Source organism: Myotis daubentonii, chromosome 19 (genome assembly GCF_963259705.1).
Source record: "Myotis daubentonii chromosome 19, mMyoDau2.1, whole genome shotgun sequence".
Lineage (NCBI taxonomy): Eukaryota > Metazoa > Chordata > Mammalia > Chiroptera > Vespertilionidae > Myotis > Myotis daubentonii.
The window spans coordinates 25,794,164-25,811,330 of record NC_081858.1 but is presented as its reverse complement, the minus strand read 5'-3'; the positions used below and the strand labels follow the sequence as shown (position 1 = coordinate 25,811,330).

The following is a 17,167-nucleotide window of genomic DNA, read 5'->3' as shown; positions in this document are numbered from 1 at the left end:
GCCTCCTTTAGAAGGTCACACTCCTCATTAATCTCTCCATGCAAAGGAGAGAAAACAAAGATGAAGCGGTTCTTAATCTGTGGGTCGCGACCCCTTTGGCGGTCAAACGACCCTTTCACAGGGGTCGCCTAAGACCATCCTGCATATCAGATATTTACATGACGATTCATAACAGTAGCAGCATGACAGTTATGAAGTGCCAACGAAAATAATTTTATGGTTGGGTCACAACGTGAGGAACTTTATTTAAAGGGCCAGAAGGTTGAGAACCACTGCTACTTGGATTTTCCGAAAGGTGGAATCACAACCGAGTATTACCTTCCATCCGCCGGGAGAAAGGCGCGATGAGGGCGTGGCTACAGTCAGACCGGTCCCTGTGGGGGCGGGGTCTTCGGGCTGGGGGCGTGGCCTCGGGCCCGGCTTCCCGGTGGCAGTTGGCGCCGGGGGCGGGGCCGGGTCGAGGCTTCCTATCACCGTCTGCGGAATCGCCGTTTGACCCCGGAAGTGCCGGCGGACTGGGAGCTGTCACCGTGGACCGCGGCGGCGGCGGCGGCGGCGGCGGCGGCACGGAGCCGGTAGTGGAGCCGCCGAGGTGAGTGCGTGGCTGGATGCGGGGCACCGGGCCCGGGAGGAGCCGTCGGGACTCTCTGTCTCCACGACCGGGCCCCCGCTGTGCTGCCCCAGGGGCCTGGAGTCGCCCCCAACCCCCGATCCCCACGAGGCCAGAAAGTATCGGGGTTCGAGGCTCGGCCCCAGAGTGACTTGAATGAGTCGCGGTCCCCGCAAGTCCATCCTGGGGCGAGGGGACCGCGCTGTTCAGTTTCCTCGGGGTTCATTCCTTAGTTCCACACATAGATGGCACGTTTCTCCTACGTGCCTGGCACAGATCTGGGCACTTGGGGATACAAACGGAACCGGACAGACAAGACTCCTGCCCGCATGGAGTGTACAGTCCAGCGGGAGGAGACGGCCGGTGACGGGTAAAGGCGCAAGATAATTGAATATACGACCGGAACGGGGGGGGGGGGGGAGTGGAGGCTTGAGATAGGACCGTCTGGCACCTCAAGGAGGGTCAGGTTGAGTGGAGACCAGAAGGGCGATGACAGGGAAACGGAGGCAGCCGCAGCCCTGGGAATGCGCCCCGGCCTTACAGCAATGGGTGCTGGCCCCGAGCTCCCCTCCTCAAGAAGGTGCTTTCCTAACTCTCGGCCTTGCTGTCCCGCTTGGCACTGGGGTTGCAACGGTGGTGACAGACGTTGTCACGATCATTGTCCTTATTCTTTCGGAACTTCAGGTTCCTTCTGTGCCTCGTTAGTTCCTGCCCACACGTTAGCTCAGTGGTTCTCAACCTTGGCTGCACATTAGACTCACCTGGCAATCTTTTTAAAATCCTGATTTCTGGGCCTCGTCCTCCGGAAATTCTGTTTCTTAGTTACTGATGTTGTGGCCTCACCCCATAACAAAGAAACAGAATTTCCGGAGGATGAGGCCCAGAAATCAGGATTTTTAAAAGATTCCCAGGTGATTCTAATGTGCAGCCAAGGTTGAGAACCGCTGCGTTAGAGGAAAACGCACGTCTTCCTTGGCAGCCTTCCTCTGCCCAGCCAGTTCTCTGTCCTAGCTGCAGGGGCCTCCCCTACGTAGCGTACATCACGGTGCTACGATTTACTTGTTTGTATGGCTGTTTGACTCATTGCTGTCTTTTCCTTCAAGACTAAGTTCCATGCAGGGCAGGACAGGCCTGTTATGTGTGCACCTGAGCCTCCTGCGGGCTTCAGTGCCTGGATCAGAGGTGCTCGGGAGTCCGTGGGTGGAGGAGTGAGAGGATTAAGATACACTTTGCTCTCCAGTGGTTCCTAGGAGGCCTCTCCTGCCACCAGGTTATTATTGCCTTCTCTTTCTGATCATGTCTCTCCTCTACTTAAATGGCTCCTCACTGCCTGCAGATGAAAAGCCAGAATCTTTAGCATGGCATTCAAGGCTTTAAACAACAAACAGACTGGCCCCATCTTTCCTCTCCAGCATCTTCCCTCCACGTCTGTCATCCCCTCCCTGACCTGGCGTTTCCAACCATGTCTTCCCCTTCCTTCAAACCACAGGCTCTGAGGCTTGGCTCACGCTCGCTCTTCCTTCCCATCTTGTCAGGCTACCCTTCAACCACCCGGTGACAGGTCACTTTCCCCGTGGCATTCTCCCTTCCTCCGCTGTGCTTGTTTTGGGGATTTCCTGTTACAGCTCTGGCCACGCCAAATCATAGTCACTGACCCTCCCAGGACCCTGCACGTATGAAGTCAGTGCCGAGTGAGTGAAGACGCCCACGGCGCTCTGCCTATGGCGGGACTTAGAGTAACAACCAGTGAACTCTATCGGTGCTTATTGCACACCAAGTCCTGTGTCGAACACTTAGCGCCATTACCCTCGATTTCCCCGTTGGTAAAGTGAAGATGCTAACAGAACCAGCCTTAGAGATGGTGTGAGCGTGAATACATGCAGAGTGAGTTGACACGTGTGGACTGAGCTCACGCCGAGCAAGAGTTGCCAGCACATGACAAGCACGTTGCTCCTGCGGCTGTTGTCATTATTTTGGGGCGTGAGCTTCCTCAGGGGAGAGACCCTGCCTTATCGGGGTGTCTTCCGAACACCAGGCCCTGGCCTGATGTCAGATATGGACACCCATGTATACGTATATAGTCCATGTAACGCATGGATGATCGTGCCCCTCGGCTTCTCTGCGAGGGCTCGGAGGTGATGGTCTCCTCACCCCGGCCTTAGTATGTCTTCATGTTGTCACTGAGACGGTGCTGACGGTTTATGGTGTGTCTGTTAAAGGGCCTGATTCACTTCATTCCATGATACAGCCAATGTGCACAGCCTTCCAGTGGGTCAGGCCACTGGTATTGTGAAAAGAGCATTGGACGGGAAGACGGAAGACGTGCGATCTGCCGTTCGGTGACTCTGAGGCCGATCTGGGCCTCTAGAAAGGAGCTCGTACTGGCACGTTTCTGTGAATTCTGTCATCCTCCTTGATCCTTCTGTCCATCCATGTCCTTTCTCCCTGAAGCCTAGACAGGTTATAAAATCTTAACACACCCCACAAGTGAGGAAAGGCCCATGGCTTCGCCCTCAAAAGACTTCAAATCTGGTTGGAGTTATAAGAAAAGTATCCTGTTCAGTTCGTTGTTCATCAAACATTTGGATGAGGCCACCTCTCCACCAGCCTGTGCTGGTCCTGGGAAAGTTAGGAGGAGGAGGAGGACGAGGAGGAGGAGGAGGAAGAGGAGGAGGAGGAGGAGGCGGAGGGGGAGGAGAGCCCGGCACTGGCTTCACAGAGCTCACAGGCCAAGGAGGGCCCGGAGCTGGAGCCATAATAGATCATCTAGGCACGTGGGACCGGTCCTCAGAGGGTGGGAGTGTGTAGTCACTGTAGCGTGGATTAGTACAGGAGCCAGGCCTTTGAGGCCCATGTCAGGAGTCCCTTGAGGCCAGTGGTTGCAGCTCCTGGGACCAGCCCAGAGCAGGCTCTTGCACCAGGAGCCTATGTGTCTGCTCTCTCTTCCCATCCATATTCCTTTCAGGAGGGTCACGCAGCACAATGCCAGCTCTGCCCCTGGACCAACTCCAGATCACCCACAAGGACCTGAAGACAGGAAAGCTGAGGACATCACCAGCGCTGGTGAGCCGGTGCCTTGAGGCCTTTCGAACTGATGTTATCATTCTTGCAATTTCAAAAGTGCGAAGTAAATTCCTTCTTTATCTGTTCCAAGAGTGACCTCAGGGCCACAGTCAGTAATCCAGTAGCTGGGACACTACCAGGTCCTTCCAGGCCCAGCATAGAAGTTTTCGTTCCAAGCCGCAGCCTGAATTTGAGTCGTATTTTCCCTGTCACCTCCCCATACTTTCCCCCAAAGCATTGCATTTTGAATCGGAGTTGGAGGGCCGTTCTGGCTAGCCTGAGCTGGCCTGGAAATGGATCCATCCCGAAGCCGGGTTTGGGCTTTTGGCCCTGTGGGAGGGGTTCAGGTTTCAGGTAGGCCTTTTTCAGAGCTATCTCAGCTGCTATCCACACTTCGGGGGGAACACTGATTTCAGAGGTCCGGCCGTCTTTGATCTCAATGTCAATGGGCTGAGACGTGCCACATACAGACTCGGCAGGGCCTGTGAGACTGAAAACCAAGGAGGCTGTGAGGATGCCAGTTACCAGCTGCAGAGGGAGATCAGAGCCACAGGGAGGTGCCAGGCTGCTGAAGGAGCCAGACCCGGGGCCTGGAGTCCCCCTGCCCACTCGCTGTTTTCCCAAGAAGATGAGCTTACTCGCACAAGGTGGGAGGAAGTACTTTCCCGGGGCTGGAGTCAAGGCGTGGGAAACCAGAGCTTGGTGTTCTATTTCCTGCTTTCTGAATGGCTTCCTGTTACTTCCTAACTATCGTCCAGGCCGCGCATGCCCGCCCACTGCTCCCAAGAGAATTATTAATAGTACTTAGCCGTCACAGAGCACTCGCGCTGGGCCAAACCTTCCTAAACACTCACCTGGATTATCTCTTGTGAGCTGCGCCATAGCCCTGTGAGTAGGTATTTTGGTTGTCCGGATCTCACAGATGAGGAAACAGAGAGTTCAGGGTCACAGAAATAGGAAAGTAGGGGAGCCAGGAGGGGAATCCAGCTAGGCTGACCCTAGAGGTCAGACCCATCATCTTTCTGCTATAAAACCTCTTGTTTCTTTTTTGTAACCTTTTTATGTAAGGAGGATATTGATCAGAAAATAGAAAACTCTTCTATCCAAGAGGGTAGCCATTTGCCAAACATAACAATTGAGCTCTTGAAATGTGTATTGTTCAACTGAAGAACTGGACATTTATTTTAACTTTAGTTAAAGTGAAGTAGCCCCATGGGGGAAGTGGTGGCCTGCACGGGTGGAGAGCAGCTCCAATACTGCAGAAAGTTCTGTGGACAGGACTGGAGGAGACGGGTTCCGTGAGTGGTTGGGTCTGATTTTCCACCTCAGTCCCTCCCCGCACACGGAACACCAGGGTTGCTGGACTGTGGGCTCCGGGAGACCAGGGACCTGGTGCCTTCTCTTCATTCTGGCTTCCCAGGGCCAGGAAAATTCAGTTAATGAGTCAAGGACCCAGCAGCCATTGTGACAGGCACTGGAGCTGCAAAGAGAAAAGACATGGTTCCTGCCCTGGAGCTGCCCATGGTCTGAGAGAAAAGCAGACCAGTAGCTTCTCTGCCGTGCGATCAGGGTGGTGGTCAAGGAAGTCCAGGCTGCTGATCCAGACCAAAGCGGGGGGTGTGGGCAGGGGCGCCTCGGGAGCAGTGGGAGGACATGCGCAGCCAGGGAAGGCTCATTAAGGGGGGAGGTCCTGACCTGGGTATTGAAGGATGAATAAGGTTAGCCAGGCAGAGCAGTCGGCAAAGGCTGGGTCTGGCAGGAGGACCCGAGTGTGCTGTTTTGAGAGAGCCTGACTCCTCCACCAACCACCGGTCACCTGCGGTGGAAACAGTATCCCAGGGGCTTTGAGTCAAATGTCACGCATACTTGGCTGTGTGACTTTGGGCAAGTTACGTAACCTCTCCATGCCTCGGGATCTAAAAGGGTAATAATAGAACCAGCTTTGTGCGGTGCCTATGAGGATTACACGAGACGTCTGAATAAGCACTGTACTAGAACATAGTAAACACGCAGTAATGATGGTGGTAACAGTGACCGTGAGAGGAGCCTTGAATGGGAGTAGGGTGGGGAGAGGGATGAGCTGAGGGAGACAGTTGCCTAAACGAGGAGTAGTCTTGCTGGCCATGCTGAAGAGGGTTACCCTGCTGGCTGTGGAAGCTCCTAGAAGATTGTCGTGAGGTTTGTACCCACCCTGTATCTGTGTCTTTAGTCCTAATGTGGGACAAGTAGATCTCTATCCAAGGGACAGCCACCGTGCCACCTTTGCAGGGTAATGGGCCAAGCTAATGTTTATTGAGTACCTACTGTGTGCACAGTGCACACTTGGTGCTGTTGAATACCCCAAAGCAAGTCTTTGGAGGAAGACAAGACTCGTTTAAGTGGAGCAGTGGGAGAACGGTGCAGATGGTTACTTACCAAGAAGTGTGGTGGGCAGAGAATGTTCAGAAAGCTCCTTTGAGCAGGCGGGACCTAAGCCAGCTCTGGGGGCTGAAGATACAGCTGGGCCTGTCGCTCCCTGCCCTGAAATCTCCCACGGCCCCCATTACCTATGAAATAAAGCCCCTACTCTGAGCTTGGCATTCAAGGTTCTTCAAAGGCCTTAGGATCTGGTCCTTGCTCACCTCAAAAGGACAAGCAGTGCGACCAGGATGGCACATGGGTACCACAGGTCACTTAGTAGGTCTGCAGTGTAAGCTTTGGTGCACACGCTGCCTCAGTTGCCTCCTTAGCCATGTGACTTTGGCAAAGTTCCTGAAGCTTACTGAGCCTTTGTTTCCTCCCCTGTAAAAAAATGCTATCTCCCTTTTCTTTTTTAATATATTTTATTGATTTTTTACAGAGAGTAAGGGAGAGGGATAGAGAGTTAGAAACATCGATGAGAGAGAAACATTGATCAGCTGCCTCCCGCACACCTCCCACTGGGGATGTGCCCGCAACCAAGGTACATGCCCTTGACCAGAATTGAACCTGGGACCCCTCAGTCTGCAGGCCGACGCTCTATCCACTGAGCCAAACCGGTCAGGGCCTATCTCCCTTTTCAATAGTTGTTGTAGGTAAGAAAGAAAGGCTGGGGGACATGCCCACTCGGCAGCAGGCACAGGACAGGCCCTCGGTACCTGGTGGCTTTTATTGTCATCGCTCCAGTGTTCTCTCCCTCCACATCCGTCTCCTACCTCCCAGGGCAATCTGTGCCCGCTTTTTTTTATGGCGCATTTATATGCCTCCATAAAAATACCGCTTCTTCATTCTAAAAATCTTTCTCATTCTCCAAGGCCCAACTCAGACGCTGCCTGCTCTGGGAAGCGAGCTGGCCTTGTCCTCCATTTGTCAATCCCCTTTGCACTCCCACGGCCCCTCTGGCAGGCCTGAGCTGTCACTTGCTCTGTTTTATGCTCTCTTGATGGCTTAGATGTGCATCTTCCCTGCTGCAGCATGGTCTCTGAGCACGCAGATGCTTTTCTTCCTGTGCTACACCACAGCAGGGTTCCAGTCCATGCTTGTAGGATGGTAAGGAGCGTAGGATCTTGGGGTGGTGGTTGGGGGGGGGGGGTCTGTTTCCGGAGTCGAGGAAGGGTGAGTAACCTGGCCTGAGCAATGAATGACCTAAGAGGTGAGGTGTCAAACAGATAAGAGTTTCGGGGAAGCCAGGAAACCCAGGAGATGAATTTAGAGAGTAGTTTTGAACTGGGTTCAGTCAGCAGGATTCCTTTTTCAAAGATTTGCACCTGGAACCCCACTGTATAAATTTTAATTTAAATGGGAAGAGTCCTAAAGACCCACCTAGAGATGCCCCCCCACCCCCCCCCCCCCCCGCAGGAATCCTTGTGGAACCCAAAGACTCCACAGGTTGGAAACTTGCCTTGGGCAGTAGGGAGGCATAGGTGGTTGTCAGGAGACTAGCAATCAGTCGGATTTCCCTGTCCCCCCCGGACTGACAGGCCTGGAAGGGGTGGATTGTGCTTGATAACAGCTGAGATGTGGCCTGGTCCTCCTCCTGCTACCATTTCCCCTGGAGAAAGCAGCCCTTATGCAGCCAGAGGAGCAAACTGGCTCTTCATGGTGAACAAAGTCAGGTCTGTTCATGGCGAGGTAGGGCTTGGGAGGGAGAACTTGTGACTCTAAGCCAAGACCTGCAGCTACTCGACTAGCATCTTTTCTTTAAAAAAAAGAATGACTCAGGTGTTTTTTCCTGATTATAAAATGGATATAGCATAACACATATAGAATAATACCATTGTTGTGAGGAAACATCTAAACAAATACCTTCTGTGGGTATATTTTAACGTAAACGCCTGCAAAGGGTCTGCAAGGACACTCACTGGATGGACGGACACGGGGGCTGGGAGTGTAGTCCCAGGCAGCTCACCTTCTCTGTAGTGTTGTAAACTTTTGAAAGAAAAGATGCTCAGGCCTCACTTATATAATTAAAAGATAATTTTAAAAAGTAATACATGTTCATTTTTTTTAATTGGAAAGCATTTTCAAGTCAAAATCCCCCCTCCAGAGACAACCACTATCAGCTTTAGAGTGTTGTCCCCACACACACTTTTATTTTTTAGCCTGTATGTGAATGTGCTAAATCTGTCTGTCTGTCTATCTATCTTCTATCTATCTATCTGTCATCTATCTCTCTATCTGTCTATCTAATGTCTGCTTTTTTTAAATACAAAAGCTGATTATATTAACTAGAGAGGTGTGTATCCTGCTTTTTTCTTTTTTAACCTTTCCCGTGGGATGAAAATATTCTCCAAGAAAACATGGTTTTAAAGCCGCCTGGTGTTCTCTGGAAGCAGCCAAGCCCCTTTGTCAGGCACACTTTGTTCTCTATGCGTAAAAGCTCCTTGAGGGTCACCGGTGGGAACAGCCCAGTGTTGTCATTGCTGTGGGTTGGCAGGTGGGCCCTCGCTGACTAACCTCTGCCACGTTAACACGTGGTTTTTGGATCCGTAGCACCCCGAGCAGAAGGCAGACCGGTATTTTGTGTTATACAAACCGCCCCCTAAAGACAACATTCCCGCCCTAGTGGAGGAGTACCTGGAACGCGCCACCTTCGTAGCCAATGACCTCGACTGGCTCCTGGCCTTGCCTCACGATAAATTCTGGTGCCAGGTAACATTCTATCAAAATTAACGCTAAGACAAAGCACATGCCATGCTGTTTGGTTGGTTTCTGTTGTTGTCTCTCTCCTCCTAGGAGAGGCTTTTTTCTCTACTTTTTTCCTGGATCCTTAACAGGCAATTGTGGTTTGGATGGCTCTGTCTTGTATCACAATCTTAATGATGTTTATACAGCACCTTCCAACGTGTCATTTTTAGAAACTGTGTGTAGCCCTCGCTCATTCATACCTTCTTAGTCCCTTGGGGTTGGAGTGTTTGGCACGGCCACGAGCCCCGCTCAGTCCACCCGCAAGCCCGTGGGTGTGGGGCACAACCCTTGCTCTCCTCTGTTGCCCGGCTCAGGTCATCTTCGACGAGACCCTGCAGAAGTGCCTGGACTCCTACCTGCACCATGTTCCCCGGAAGTTCGACGAGTGGGTGGCCCCGGCCCCCGAGGTTGCTGACATGCAGAAGCGGCTCCATCGCAGTGTTTTTCTCACCTTCCTCCGCATGTCCACTCACAAGGAATCCAAAGTAAGCCCCTGGTCCCGTGACAGGCCGCCCCGACACCCAACACCCCTGTGCGTTCTCTCCGCCCTGGGAAGGAAGGCTCTGGAAGTATCGCGTTTCCTCTTTGTCTCCGCTCTGCCTTTATCCCGCCTGTTGGGGAAGAAATCTGTGCCACCGCCCTTCTCCTCTGGCTCCCCGGGTCCGTCTGCATTACACCCAGTGTTTTCTTCAATGGGAGCCCAGGGCCCTTTGCCAGGTGACGCGTGACTCTGCCTTTTCTTGTGCGTCAGAGGGTGAAAATACTGATCTCATTTTTGAAAGGAACTTGTATGTGCTGTTTAAAAACCTTTACTCCTCCCACCCCCCAGTTTTACAAATAATAATGCTGCTGCCCTGGCTGTTGGTTGGAGCGTCATTCTGTACCCCAAAAGGTGGTGGATGCAATCCCTGGTCAGGGCACATACCCAGGTTGTGGGTTCAATCCCCAGTTGGGGTGCATGCGGGAGGCAGCTGATCAGTGTTTCTCTCTCACATCAATGTTTCTCTCTCCCTTCCTCTCTCTAAAACCAATAAATAATAATAATAATATTGTCTCTAAACAACACAAATATTACAGAAATATTTTGTCAATATTGAAGGTTACCTAAAAAATCCCCTCCCCCCAATAACTACTGTAAAGGTGCCTGTTTCTTTAGGGAATGTTTTTCCCCTTTTGGTAGCGGGATGTGTGTGTGTATGTGTGTGTGTGTGTGTGTATTTATTTTAAAAATAGGATATTGTGGGGTCTTTAAAACTTTTTTAGTATGGAAATTTTCAAAAATCACAAAATGATGAACCCCATGTACCCGTCACCCAACTTAAACAGTTACCCACATTTTGCCGATCTCATTTTCTCTCTCCTCCGGAGATTTTTTTCTTTCTGGAGTATTTGAAAGTGATCCCAGACATCGTGGTAATTCACCCATAACTGTTTTAGAATGAACCCCCAACCAACTGTTGCACCGTGTACTTCTGCTTCTTTTTATATGAAATGGCTGTTGCCCCAGGTCAATGTAGGAGTCTCAGACGTGTCCACAGTGTGGATGGAGCTTCATTTGCTATCCAGTCCCTGTGATGGGCCTGCAGGCTGTTTCTCCTGCGTTTGCTCTTACCTTACGATGCGTCTTCACTCAGACAGTCTCTCACCCTCTCTCTGCCCGGCTCCTAGGATCACTTCATTTCCCCCTCTGCGTTTGGAGAAATTCTCTACAATAACTTCCTGTTTGACATCCCAAAGATCCTGGACCTCTGCGTGCTCTTTGGAAAAGGCAACTCGCCTCTGCTCAAGAAGATGATAGGTGTGTAGGGTGTGGGGCTGGGGGTGTGCATGGAGTTGGCCCCATAAATCAAACCAGAGGTTCCAGAGGTGGCGCCTAGAGGAGTGCGGGGGCATTCGGAGCAGCAGTGGTGGGTGGTGCTTGGAAATGGCTTAGGTGTATGTGTGTCGATCCTGAAATAAGTGGCTGGTGGCGCTGGGGGAGTGGAGACAGAAAGCTGTCCCACACGGTTCCTCAGGGACCTTGGAGTCTTCGTGTGAGGCTGTGAGTGGAACAGTTGAAGGAGTGGGGAAGCTGGTAACAGAAGAGCAGCAGTGACAGCTAGCCTGTATCTGCGTGTTCACCGGGGGGCTGAGCACTCCTCGTGTTATGTCAGTTGATCCTCACCAGCCCTGGGATGTAGTGCTGTCACCTCCCCATTTACAGACAAGGACACTGAGCTTCAAGTGTAAGAGGCCGTGACTCACAAGTGGCCGAGCTGGGATTGATGTCACGGAGGCCTGACTCCCTAGCTCTTGTTCTTCGCCACTCCCTGCCTCAGGGATGCTGGGGCCGCCTCAGAACTGGCATGATTTGCATTGTTGCTGAGAACAGACGGGGCAGAGTTCAGAGCGGACTCTCTGAGCTGTGAAAGGAATGACGTCAGCAGTTGGATCCTGTCTGGAGGCAGTGGGCTGGAAGGCTCCATCAGAGACAGGAGCTTTGTCGGGATGCGACAGAGGGAACAATGCCCTTTGAATCGCAGCTCATGGCAGCGGGCCCCGCGTGGAGAGGTGCTCACCCCGGGCACCCCTGTCCGTCTTGCTCACCTTGAAATTGTAGGACACAGTCTTCCAAACACCCAGTACTTTCTCCTCACCCTGGGCTGCTGAACTGTTTCGGCTGAGGAACAACGTTTCTAAGGATGCCATTGCTGTCCCATTTTTTTAAAATTAATTATTTTAAAAATCCTCACCCGAGGATATGTCCTTCATTGATTCTAGAGAGAGAGGAAGGGAGAGGGAGAGAGAAACATCGATCTGTTGCCTCCCATGTCCTAACGGGGGGTCAAACCCAAGACCTGGGTATGCGCCCTGACCGGTAAGCAGTAAAAGATTTACATGATTTTACCTCTACCCTTTGGTGCATGGGATGATGCTCCAACCAACTGAGCCACACGTGCCAGGGTGCTGTCCCAGGCCTTTTAAATTATTCCTTTAAGAGATTGAAGTTCTTCGCCATTGTCAGAATCAGATAAAGGAGAGGAAGGGGACTTCAGAGTCCCCAAGGGCAGATTGTGAAAGATCTGAGAGAGTGCTTCCCCCAGGCCGGGCTGTTCGGGTTCAGAGGGGACCATGGTGTGGCCCTGGGAATGATGGGAGGAGACCGGCTCCTGATGCCTGGGTCAGGAGACACTGCCTGGAGAAGGTGACACCTGCCTTATGGGAGGTCTCTCCCTAGAGAAGGAGGGGACAGGGCTTGCTCTCTGAGGTTGAGGACGGTGCAAAGGAGGAGGTGCGATGCCAGGAATGGGGAGGGCGTCAGGTCCCTTGCAGGCCTCTCTCCTTGGAGTGGGATCGCTTGGCATGGCCAGCATATTCAAAAGCAGAGGGTGAGAGAATTTCCCAAGAAATGTCTCCTTAGATTCCTTCACATTATTGAAGACGTGGCCTGGCAAGAATCCTGGATTTGGCATCCAGATTTCTTGAGCAGAGAGATGGCTGACTCCCACTTCCAAAGCCGATGCTGTCACGTCAGGCACACTGCCCAAGTGTGATCCCTCCCTGGGGGTGTCAGCGAGCTGGTCTGACCAGGGCAGTCCTTTTGCGTAACTCGCTGGGCAGAGGTGCTTAAAAGGTTAACTTGTACCAAGCAGGTTCCTCCCTGCCCTGGGAAGTTTCTAGGCTGGGCCGAAGCTGGGTGCCAGCAGGGCCCGGGGCCAGGACTGCTCTAGTTCACGCAGGCTTAGGAGAGGGAAGAGAGGTCACAGAACCTGCTGGTAACCCGCTGTACTATATCCTCTCCGCCCCCTCTCCTTCCCCAATTTCTACCGTTCGCTTCTCTTTTCAGGAAACATCTTTAACCAGCAGCCAAGTTACTACAATGACCTGGATGAGAGCATGCCCACCATCCTTCAGGTACCAGCTCTCAGCCCTGCCCAGGGGAGGACGAGCTTGGGAAGCAGACCCCCACCCCACCTGGTGGTGACCTTGACCTTGCTGAGCCTGGGAGAAAGGTTTACTTCCCTCACCCCTCCCCTCCCCAGAAGGTCTCCGTGTCCTGCTTCTCACACACACTTCACGTTCGCTCTTTCCCCTCTTGAACAGGATTGAGCTCTGAGGGCCGTCAAGTGCTGCACTCGTACAGAAAGGCTTGGATTGCATGTTGTGTTTGCTGACAGCCATAAGCCTCTAAGAACCCTGCCAGAGAGCTGGGTTTCTCAAATAAGGGCTTGAATCAAATAAGGGATTGAATCAACCATAGATCGAAAGTGTATTTTTCTAAATGTTACATTGCTGCTGATGTGTACTAAACAGTTAGGCCTCTGATGGTTGTGTCTGTGCTGAAAATGTACAGACTTCTTTTCTTGTCATTTCTTAAACCACACAGTATAACCACTATTTATATAGCGTTTACATTGGATTAGGCATTATAAGTAATCTAGAGATGATTTAAAGTATACAGGATGATGGGTGTAGGTTATATGCAAATACAACGCCACTTTATATAAGGGACTTGAACATCTGTGAGTTTTGGTATCGGCGGGGGTCCTGGAGCCAGTTCCCGAAGGACTCTGGGGGACACTAGCATGCTTACAGATGGCACAGTCAGCTGAAGGTTTACATGATTCTACCATCCGCGCTGTGTCCCCTCACTGTTGATTTGTCTTTTATTTCAGTATAGTTTCCATAAAAGCCATCTACAGGGGATCGAAAAACACATTGTATATTACTGAATATATATCTTCAATATTATCGTGCACTTGCTCAGCCTTTCCAGTCGGATAACATCTGCGTGATTCTGGGGGCTCTACATACATTTTATCTTTTTAATCCTCACCGTAATCCTGTGAAGAGAATATCCCCCTCATCTCTACTTCACAGTGTCCACTCTGACCCTGCTCTCTGGGCAGGTCATTGTCTCAGCTGGTGTCCTGGGAGCCCTGGCTTAGGTTTCAGATCACCCACCCCTGGGGAGGCAGGGGTCCGAGCTGCTGGTTCGAGCTGGTGGGAGCGTCACCTCTGTGTCTCACAGGTCTTCAGCAATATCCTCCAGCACAGCGGCTTGCAAGGGGACGGGGCCAGCTCCACACCCCAGAAGCTTGAAGAGCGGGGCCGGTTGACCCCCAGTGACATGCCTCTCCCGGTGAGGTTGCCCTGCTCGCGGTCCCTTTTCCCCAGTCCCATAAGCAGCTGTTCCTGTCGCGTTCAGAGCACTTCGGCAGGCTCCCATTCTCCTCTGGAAGCTTCATTTAGGGAGTAGTGGGGCGAACAGGGAACTAGAATTCAGGGGGCAGGAGTTCAGTGCAGCTCAACAGGTTCATTCGTGTGCTATTGTTTGAGCTGTTCATTCATTTGGTGACTTTGTACTGCGGAGCCCCTGGCATGTGCCAGGCCCTGTGCTGGGCCTTGGGAGTAAGGCAGTCGCAGAAGCAGACATGTCGCCTGCTCCCGTGGAACTTACAGTCGCCTGGAGATGACCGGCAGGAGGTAGATGAGCACCGGAGACAGAGCAGGAATGAGGCAGCCGGAGCTGCCGGCCTGGAGCTCGTGGTCTCCTGGGAAACAGGCCTTAAATGTTTCAGAAAGGGCCGCCCGCACCAGGTGCTGTGGGAGCAGGTCCTTTCCACGCTCTGACCCTCCAGTTCCTGTCTGCACAATAGAGAGTCTAACAGCTGCCCGGCTCATAAGTGTCATGACGACCAGGAAGTGTCTGAGAAAGCACTCCCGATCCCGAACACCCTCTTCAGAATGCAAGGAGAGCGCGGGCTTGCTACTGTTGTTCTCACCGGGATGTACTTTGTGGGGGACCGCAGGCGTGTTCAGACTCAGGGTTGATTCTCCTCCAGTTTAGCAGAGAGAACCATCTGACCCTGGAGCTAGAAGTAACCCTAGAGACCACGGGGTGTACCCCCATTGGAGCTGTGGTAGCCAGGCTGAGGCTTAGGGAGAGTGAGTGACTTGCCTCGATTGTGCTCGTAGAGACGGGCAGCCAGGCCTGGCCCAGACCTCCCTGCTCTCCTACCACAAGGCATCTATCTCTCTGCCTGTTGGGGACCCCTGGCTCTGTCAGCTTTGTCTCCTGCCCTCTACAGAGCTGTAACGGGGCGAGGAGAATAACGGTGTTTCCTTTTGGCAACAGGAGTTAAAGGACATTGTTCTCTACCTTTGTGACACCTGCACTACGCTCTGGGCCTTTCTGGACATCTTCCCTTTGGCTTGCCAAACCTTCCAGAAACACGACTTCTGTTACAGGTACCGCGATCGTTCTGGCGGATGAAGTAGAGGTTCTAGTTCGCATCCTCATTCAGCAAGTGTTTACTGGGTGCTTAGAGCCCTACGGCCTGGGGACACGGCAGTAAAGAGGACAGATCAGACTCCTGTTGGTGTGGAGCCTGCATTGAGAAGCACTCCGAGGGTAGAGGGGGAAAAACAACCACCAAGAATAGGACAATCCCATTCAGTTCTATTTGATTTCAAGGCCCCTGTCCTGGGCAGGCGCACGGGAATAATGGACAAGAAATGGTCTGTGGACCTCAGCATCCAGTCCAGGGCAGAGAGACACACGCAGGGAGACAAGCAGAGACGTTTACACGTGGGCGGGCTGGGTGGCCACATTAGGAAATGCTCTGGGAACACCGAGGAGGGAAGCAGAATTCTGCCTGGTGAAATATGAGGTTTCTTGGAGATCCTCAAACAAGGTTTGGAAGAATGAGCTAGAACCTTCCAGACAGAGAAAGGTTGCAGTGGCAGAAAGGGCAGGCCAGGCCGGTGGAGTGAAGGCCCAGAGTGCGTTCCTGGGAAAGCCAGGGAGTGGAGGGCGACACGTGGCGGGGGTTGGAGAGACCAGGGCAGCGGGAAACAGGGTGGGTAACAGATGCTCGGGGGGAAGCTGGGATAAGTCAGACTGAGAGGCGCCTTGAACACGCTGTCAGGGAGCGGGGCCTTTATTCTGTAGGCAGAAGGGAGCTGCTGGAAGTGTTATCCAAAGAAGTCATAGGAAGATCCTGTTGGGACGAAGAGAGGTGGAGAGGGCATGGAGCAGGGGGAGTCCTCTTCGCCCCCTTAGCACCATGAGCATCTGTTCCTGGTGCAGGAAGAAAGGGGTGCAGGACACGGGCTGGTAACCTGCACGTTGCCTGGCAACCGCGGGGCTGGCCTCTGGCTATTGCTCTTGCCAGGCATCTTTCTCCACTGTCTGAAGGAGCTTCTGGGAGCTGTCCAGCTCTGTCTGCCCAGCCGCCAGTCCATTCAGTCGTTGACTCGCCCATGCAACAAAACATTTATCTAGCGCTGACATGTGCCAGAGGTGGCAGTGGTGTCTGACTCGTATTGGATCACCTCAGCTGGTGAAGATCAGATGTTAAGATTGATCAGCCTCCCCAAGAATGTTAGGATAAAGCATTGATTGACGCTTTTCCAAGAAGAAAGGGGTTAGGCCGGCACTGTAGCTGTCTGTTTTGTTGAAAAGGCATCTTTTCTCCTGGTAAATCTGGCCAATGCTTGTAGGAATTTGGAAAATCCCAAAAGGTAGGAAATGGAAATCACTGACAGATCACGTGACTCTTAGACTTCAGTGCCTGCTGATTTTCACTTCTCACAGGCTTTCCGCATTTTGTTGCAGATCTTCCCAAATGTGGCACAGGTAGCTTTTGAAAGGGTCTTTGGAGTTGGGGGTAATTTTTGGGAGAGCGGATTTCCTGCAAGGGACAGTGGAGGCAGGGGAGCAGCTGGGCCTCTCAGGGTGAGGGGGGAAGAGAGGGAAACATGTTTGCCAAGTGACGCTGCCTTTGACCCACACACAGCCTGGGGCTGGCCCAGCCTGTTCAGCTGTGCTGGAGGCCAGGCACGCCCACTGAGCAAATGCATGACCTCATCCCTAGAACTTTCTGCGAGGGACGAGTCGCCCTACAGCTTTGCTAATCCCTCTCATGGCAGCCTTCTCCTTTCTCTTGAGTATGTACTGAGTGCATCTGAATCTCTTTCTCTCTCTCTGTCCTTTCGTTTTATGAATGAATAATACATGCACACAGTTCAAAACTCAAAAAAGTATGAAATATATAGTGACGCCTCACTCTCCCCTACTCGAATCTGTTCCTCATACAGAACCATTGTCCTTAGTTTTTATGTGGGAGTTTCCAGAGATATGCATATAAATAGGCATGTATAAGCAAATATTTGTACTATATATTGCCCAGCCGCTTTTAAAAATGTATTGCTGGCATATGAGTGCTCTATGTGCTGTTTGCATTGTACTTGTAAATTTGATGTATGTCAGTGCATAAAGCACCCTCAATCTCTGGTTTGGCTGGGTAGAATTCCATTGTATGGGATACCAGACCCCATAGATGAACCTATAGGATTTTTTTCAGA

At 52.1% G+C, this 17,167-nt stretch overlaps 1 protein-coding gene across 9 annotated transcripts in view; it reads left to right on the top strand.

The window, feature by feature from the left end:
• The first annotated feature begins 456 nt into the window (after positions 1-456).
• Positions 457-17,167, top strand: part of ASCC2 (activating signal cointegrator 1 complex subunit 2) — a 30,898-nt gene continuing 14,187 nt past the window's right edge. For 2 of the 9 annotated variants that reach the window (XM_059676697.1, XM_059676696.1), the window contains exons 1-8: positions 956-980; positions 3,576-3,673; positions 8,624-8,782; positions 9,133-9,303; positions 10,487-10,616; positions 12,645-12,712; positions 13,830-13,940; positions 14,937-15,049. In XM_059676697.1, the coding sequence (XP_059532680.1) occupies positions 3,593-3,673; positions 8,624-8,782; positions 9,133-9,303; positions 10,487-10,616; positions 12,645-12,712; positions 13,830-13,940; positions 14,937-15,049 (833 nt within the window). In that variant the 5' untranslated portion in view covers positions 956-980; positions 3,576-3,592. Of the gene's footprint in view, positions 593-735; positions 981-3,575; positions 3,674-4,162; positions 4,321-8,623; positions 8,783-9,132; positions 9,304-10,486; positions 10,617-12,644; positions 12,713-13,829; positions 13,941-14,936; positions 15,050-17,167 lie in introns of those variants that run through there. The other 7 variants (XM_059676699.1, XM_059676701.1, XM_059676700.1 and 4 more) reach the window with 7 other exon arrangements.